This window comes from Haliotis asinina, chromosome 7 (assembly GCF_037392515.1).
Source record: "Haliotis asinina isolate JCU_RB_2024 chromosome 7, JCU_Hal_asi_v2, whole genome shotgun sequence".
Taxonomy (NCBI): domain Eukaryota; kingdom Metazoa; phylum Mollusca; class Gastropoda; order Lepetellida; family Haliotidae; genus Haliotis; species Haliotis asinina.
This window is the reverse complement of record NC_090286.1, coordinates 28,585,204-28,592,495: the sequence shown is the minus strand read 5'-3', so window position 1 is coordinate 28,592,495 and position 7,292 is coordinate 28,585,204. Positions and strand designations below refer to the sequence as shown.

At 41.1% G+C, this 7,292-nt stretch overlaps 2 protein-coding genes across 2 annotated transcripts; one reads left to right on the top strand and one right to left on the bottom strand.

Annotated features, from left to right (window-relative positions):
- Window positions 1-1,875: 1,875 nt before the first annotated feature.
- LOC137291935 (uncharacterized) lies at window positions 1,876-2,823 on the bottom strand. The gene has a single exon (XM_067823490.1). It carries the CDS (start codon window positions 2,821-2,823, stop codon window positions 1,876-1,878), a length of 948 nt encoding a protein of 315 aa, XP_067679591.1.
- Window positions 2,824-3,626: 803 nt separating this feature from the next.
- On the top strand, window positions 3,627-7,292 carry LOC137291934 (prophage side tail fiber protein homolog StfR-like). Its single transcript, XM_067823489.1, has 6 exons — window positions 3,627-3,697; window positions 5,069-5,149; window positions 5,231-5,233; window positions 5,586-6,244; window positions 6,608-6,657; window positions 7,242-7,292. The coding sequence occupies exons 1-6, from the start codon at window positions 3,627-3,629 to the stop codon at window positions 7,290-7,292; spliced, it is 915 nt and encodes a 304-aa protein (XP_067679590.1).

The window sequence follows — 7,292 nt, the reverse complement described above, 5'->3', positions numbered from 1 at the left end:
AAACTACTGTAACAAGAATGAATATGGTGTTCTCTATCGTCTTTTGGTACTGATTCGGTGGGGTACCCTAGTAGGTAAAGCCTTCACTCTTCACGACGAAGATTTCTGGTCTCCCTCGCTGTGATATTGCATGAGTGTTGTTGTAAAGTGACGTAAAACTACACTCACTCACTGTCTTTAGTATTAGAAATGTGGCATTCTATTTATGTGTCTTTATGCCTTCTCCACTATTTCTCGGACAGCAATGTCTAGGGCCCGCTTGCACAGAGCAATCTTAGTATATAAAAATAAAACGTGGAACTAGTTACAGCACGCAAATGACATTCCTTTCTTAATCGCACCTTGCCGAATTTTCATGAAAACAAAAAAACCCAACCCACATATCTTTGAAGAAAATGATAACGTTGAAGAAGAAAGCAATAACGTGGAAGGTAATGTATAATCACTCGTACCTCTGGGGTTATTCTCTAAGTTTTCTACATTCTAATTTTTTAAAAAGTAAACATGTGATACTGCAACCACAGAAATATGTTTTATGCAAATATTGAAATACAAACAAGTACATTAACAAACTGGGTCTTGAGTTATTGACCTAATAATCATGAAATTAAAAGATAACACATAAATAAAATTTCCTTATGATATAACACCTAAATGTACCATGATTTGTCAGTGGCTGTCAGTTGAACATAGTTTGGCATCTGGCCGGTGTTATGTGGAGTAAAATCCCAAATATATCCACAAGCATTACATTTGTAAAGATAAGAAAGTGTGACATGACTGTCGGAGTGTTGTGGAAAATTCATGACAGGGAAATATGAAAACGTTATTATTTCGTGTGTGTTGTATGTGTTCTAAAATGCGCATCCATAATATATTAATTACTTCATGCTATTTTGTTGATAATTATGTTTTCGTTTTGTTAAAAAACGTGTAATGCAAATTTCACATACCCCAACAAGTGTATTTTTCCCGTTTGAAGAATATTTGTATTATATTTAAAATGTATAGATTAAAACTCTTGTCTCTCGTCAGATTCAATTTTTACAAGTAGAAAAATACATAATTTTGAACGTTATCCAACTGTAGATTATTTCAAATGATAAACTAAGACAAAATCATTAACTGAAAAGAAACATGTGGAGATGTCAAACCAAAACATGCATTGTATTTGGGCATGGCAGATTTTACGGCAACGGCATAATATGCAAAGGGAAACCACTCCCATCTTGCGTAAAAACTAAGATTAGCTGCCCTTGAGTTATTGAAAAGGTCATGGCCACTGCTAATCGCATGCAGACACTTTTCGTTACTATCCTTTCCTTGTTTATCAAAAAGGTATGGTGTTCATACTTTTTCCAACACTGAATCGGGTGAGAATTGTACTCTATGATATCGACTCGATAATGATGTTGTTCACTACCTCAGATAACGATATCTCAGACTCAATCGGTGTTGCACTCTCCGTGTAGTTGAAGTGTCGAGGAGAATGATACAGTTTTATGCAATATAAAAACAATCCCCAAACGTAAAGCTAATTATTTCCGTGAAACTGACACCAACTTGAACGCCATTTTGCTACTGACCACAATGACCTTAGCTCCTTACAATTGGTCGGAACCAATTGTAAGTTTTGATTGTAACTTACAATGATCTTAGCCTATAATCGCTTTGTGCAAGTGGATGGCGATTGTAGCCGAAGCCTAAGATAGCAATCTCAAGTACTTACAATAATTGTAGCTCTAAGATCGTTTTGTGCAAGTGGGTCCAGATCCCCACAAAGTGTTCGTAACGTTATAGTCACTTTAAGAGGCTACTTTATAAAGTAAGAATGACTCGGAGCTACGAACAATCTGTGGATCGCAGTCCATGTACTTACCTGATGTTCACGCATCCATGTGTGTAGAATAAACTACGCTGGGACTGGGCTGCCCCCAGTGGAGACAGTGAGTTCTCCAGAGGATATCTACAACGGAGGAGCCACTGCTTCAGAGCCGCTCTCAGAGAAAGACGGGTATGTGTTGCTGTGGGGTGAGAGAGGTGTGTGGAGGGTAGTGGTCTGTGAGAGGGATGGGTGGAAGGTGGTGATCTGAGAGGGGTCGAGAGGTGGTGATATGTGATATGGGTGTGTGGAGGGTCGTCTGTGAGATGGATGGGTGAAGGGTTGTGGTCTGCAAGAGAGGTGGGTGGAGGGTGGTGATCTGTGAGAGGAGAGGTTGGAGGGTGGTGATCTGTGAGAGTGGTGGGTGGAGGGTGGTGATTTGTGAGAGGGGTGGGTGGAGGGTGGTGATTTGTGGGAGGCGTGGGTGGAATGTCATGGTCTGTGAGAGGGATGGGTGGAGGGTCGTGGTCTGTGAGAGGGATGGGTGGAGGGTGGAGATCTGTGAGAGAGATGGGTGGAGGATGGTGATCTGTGAGAGGGGTATGGGTTGTTCTGGTCTGTGATGGGATGGGTGGAGGGTGGTAGTCTGTGAGAGGGGTGGGTGAAGGATCGTGGTCTGTGAGAGGGATGTGTGGAGGGTGGTGATCTGTGAGAGAGATGGGTGGAGGATGGTGATCTGTGAGAGGGGTATGGGTTGTTCTGGTCTGTGATGGGATGGGTGGAGGGTGGTAGTCTGTGAGAGGGGTGGGTGCAGGATCGTGGTCTGTGAGAGGGATGTGTGGAGGGTGGTGATCTGTGAGAGGGGTCTGTGAGAGGGGTGGGTGGAGGGTGGTGATCTGTGAGAGGGGGATGGGTGGAGGGTGGTGATCTGTGAAAGGGGTATGGGTTGTTGTGGTCTGTGATAGGGATGGGTGGAGGGTGGTGATCTGTTCCATCCCCATCATCCAGGTGTCGTATGCTTTATATCTAACATAAACGTTTGAAATAAAGCTGAATCTGACGTCACAATGTTCTCCCATTTACAGGGAATCCCCCGAGCCACCAACCTCCCCTGAACTCCCCGCTCTGAACCAGCAGGAGATCCAGGCCTTCTATATGCAGTCTCTTCTCGCATTGAAGCCTGCCAACAGGTCAGGACATAAGCCTTCGTGTAGCAGGAGGCAATATCAAGCATTGTAAGCTGAATTAGATATTTCTTATCAAAGCAGTTGCACACTAAACAACACCTGTTAACTGAACACACTTTTAGGAATTGATCAATCTGGGCTCTGCTCTAAATCAAAGGGACCTAGTATTCGATATTCTGGTTGATTTTGTAAGGATACATGCCCCTTTTAACTACTTAAGCAAAATCAGATAATTGTTTGACTGTAACAATTGGCCTAGAGGGTAATTATTGTTTTCAAGTGTTTTCTTTGAGAATTTACTATTTTGGGGTTTATAAACTCCATCCTTGGAATATGTTGAAGCCCAGAAGCACCGAAAGGTTTGTTTGTTTACCTTGTTTTCTTTAACGTCGCAGTCATAATTTCTCCACTTAAAAGAAGGCTGTCTGTAAATAGATTCTAGACCAATGGTTGATAGCATTAGCATCGAGGCATCAAAGGAAGGCATTGGGATTAGACATAAAGTTGACATTAAAAGCAAGAAAATATTTAAGAAAACATTTCCATTTCATATATGGTATCGTGTATCATATCCTGTTGGATGACACTCTGGTATGCTCTGAACAGTTGTATACACAATGTGGAATTGTGGTTTCAGTGCAAGAAAAGGGACAACTAGCCCGGACAATGAACTGATGTTCTATGACTCGTAAGTGTCTTGTTTTCATTGGACTTATTTAGAATATATTGAGAATATGTACTTCTTCAACACTCTGAAATATAATCTAATGACAGAATAGCATATTGCTCCACTTTTAGCTGGAATTGTTTCCATGATAGTATGTGCCTAATATGTATCAAGTTGTATTCCTTATATGCCTAATATGTATCAAGTTGTATTCCTAATATGCCTAATATGTATCAAGTTGTATTCCTAATATGCCTAATATGTATCAAGTTGTATTCCTAATATGCCTAATATGTATCAAGTTGTATTCCTAATATGCCTAATATGTATCAAGTTGTATTCCTAATATGCCTAATATGTATCAAGTTGTATTCCTAATATGCCTAATATGTATCAAGTTGTATTCCTAATATGCCTAATATGTATCAAGTTGTATTCCTAATATGCCTAATATGTATCAAGTTGTATTCCTAATATGCCTAATATGTATCAAGTTGTATTCCTAATATGCCTAATATGTATCAAGTTGTATTCCTAATATGCCTAATATGTATCAAGTTGTATTCCTAATATGCCTAATATGTATCAAGTTGTATTCCTAATATGCCTAATATGTATCAAGTTGTATTCCTAATATGCCTAATATGTATCAAGTTGTATTCCTAATATGCCTAATATGTATCAAGTTGTATTCCTAATATGCCTAATATGTATCAAGTTGTATTCCTAATATGCCTAATATGTATCAAGTTGTATTCCTAATATGCCTAATATGTATCAAGTTGTATTCCTAATATGCCTAATATGTATCAAGTTGTATTCCTAATATGCCTAATATGTATCAAGTTGTATTCCTAATATGCCTAATATGTATCAAGTTGTATTCCTAATATGCCTAATATGTATCAAGTTGTATTCCTAATATGCCTAATATGTATCAAGTTGTATTCCTAATATGCCTAATATGTATCAAGTTGTATTCCTAATATGCCTAATATGTATCAAGTTGTATTCCTAATATGCCTAATATGTATCAAGTTGTATTCCTAATATGCCTAATATGTATCAAGTTGTATTCCTAATATGCCTAATATGTATCAAGTTGTATTCCTAATATGCCTAATATGTATCAAGTTGTATTCCTTAAAGATTGTCGGGCGGTGGGATAGCCTAGTGATTTAAGGCGTTCGCTCGAAAAGCTGAGGACCAGGGTTCAATTCCTCACACATGGGCATAATGTGCGAAGTGCCTCACCCCCAAACAACCCCACCCCCACCCCCAACCTCAACCCCCGCACCCCACCTCACTCACTCACTCGCTTCATTGATGGTAATATTGCAAATAAGTTAACAAGGTTCAGTTACTGATGTTTATTGTTCTGTCTCCTCAAAGCTCAAGCTCTGGTAGCCAGACCACCAACTCAGAACAGCTTGGATCAAGCTCCGACATAGCACAGTCTCCACAAGAGGACAGGTACTTGTGTTGGGTGAAGTTGAAAAAAAAAATAGACTAAAGGAAAGCAATATCTATTGCGGTGACTAAACAGTTTCGGAGAGGGTGGTGGCACAGAAAATCGTGATTTATTTGAAAATTTGTTTAAAGATGAAACATCAACTTTTTCCCTAACGTTCCTCACAATCATCTATTTAGCTGCACCAAAGGGGTAAACAGCGAATCCCCCCCAAAATCGATATTACAGGCACGTTTTTAGTTTTAAGAGTTGTCGGAACAATTGAATTGTTTCAGGTCCTTTCACGTTGTGTATTCTGTTCAGTGTTCAGTGACAACGTTGGTTTTATTCTGAAAAGTGTAGCTTTATCTTTGTTTGTCAAGTTTGAAAAGTATCTCAATAATGTATGCTTGAAATAATGTATTCTTCTGTTCGTTGCAAGTTTGTTTAATGTATCAGGATGTCACTACGTTCCGTTGTGAGAGATGAATTGAAATGCGATGTTGCCCGTGCCATCTCACCGGCACTGAGTGTACATATCTCAAGGGCCACCACGCCAACAGCAGGTGTGCACAGCTCACTTGCCGCTACACCAACAGCAGGTGTCAGCAAATCACGTGCGGCAACACCTGCAGATGCCCACAGCTCACGTTCGGGAACACCAGCATCAGATACCCACAGCTCATGTGCCGTAACATCAGCAGGTGCCCACAGTTCACGTGCGACAACGCAAGCATCAGATGTCCATAGCTCACGTGCAGCAACATCAGATGCTCATAGCTCACGTGAAGTAACACCAGAAGCAGATGACAGCATGTTACGTGCAGCAACACCAGCAGCTGTCCACAGCCCACGTGCAACAACACCAGCAGATGCTCACAGCACACATGGAGCAACACCAACAGGTGCCCACAGCCCACGTGCAGCAACACCAGCAGATACCCACAGCCCACGTGCAACAACACCAACAGGTGCCCACAGCCCATGTGCAGCAACACCAGCAGATGCCCACAGCCCATGTGTAACAACACCAGCTGATGACAGCATTTCACATGCAGCAACACCTACAGCAGGTGCTCACGGTGCATGTGCAACAACACCAGCAATGGATGACAGCAGTGAGTGGTGCCAGTCTATTTTTTGTTTCTAGTTCTCTACTTTAACGCTGCCCTTAGCAATATTCTAGCCATGTGGTGGCGGTCTGTTGTACCCAGTCTGGTTTGGACCAAACAACCCAGTAGGATAACGCGTCAACCATGTCGGCTAGTCTGGTCATCCGAACAGTTAGGCGCCTGTTACAACAAGCATGGGTTGCTGAAGATCAGTTTTAACCCCATTTACCAGGGCCATTCGGGGATCTAGTGCGATGCATGAGTCGGGTTATGTAGACTGAGGGAGGTGTGTGGGACAGAAGGTGAGGTGGTCGCTAGTTTTAGTAGATTGTCATCACTAATATCTTGTGTTTACTGCTTTACTTGCAGTGGTATCTGCAGCAAGGGAAACAAGAAGCATCCGCAAACGCATTCGTCGGGTAGGTGAATCTACCCGTTTTTGATCAATAGCCCCATATGAAGAAATTGTAATAAACCACTAAATAATCTGTCATGAGTTGAGCACTATAACCTGTGTTTTTTCGAAGCAATTGGCTGTCCTGTTCTTTTCCATTAAATTGAGGACGGGATCAACACGAATTGGCTCAACCAAGAATCATGATTTTAATGTAAGAAACATAATTGCCAGTGCCTTTTTGTGTGTGCCAGCCTCTTCTGGTGTCTGTCAGTGTCTGCTAGTGCCTGCTCAATATCGGTTTAACAGTTAACAGTTGCTGTCAAAATTGCATAGACATATATATGAAGTACAAAATCTGGAACAATGAAGAAGCAGATTGTCAGTAAACCTCTCAACTTCTGAAAAGGATAATACTTTTATCTAACCATAACACTAGAGCCGATTCACTTACTATGTCTAATGTGTGTTTACTATGAAATGTTGTGTGGTCTGAATGAAGAACAGGAACTTCTACTCCTCAAGAAGGATAGGTATTGTTGAAACCTGTCGATAGACATACTTGCTGTTAGTCATGAATGCACGACTGAGTTTAAACATTATTTTCAGGCATTCTCCCGACTCCTCCGGCCATTCAGATCCTGCTTTGGCCAAAGCTAA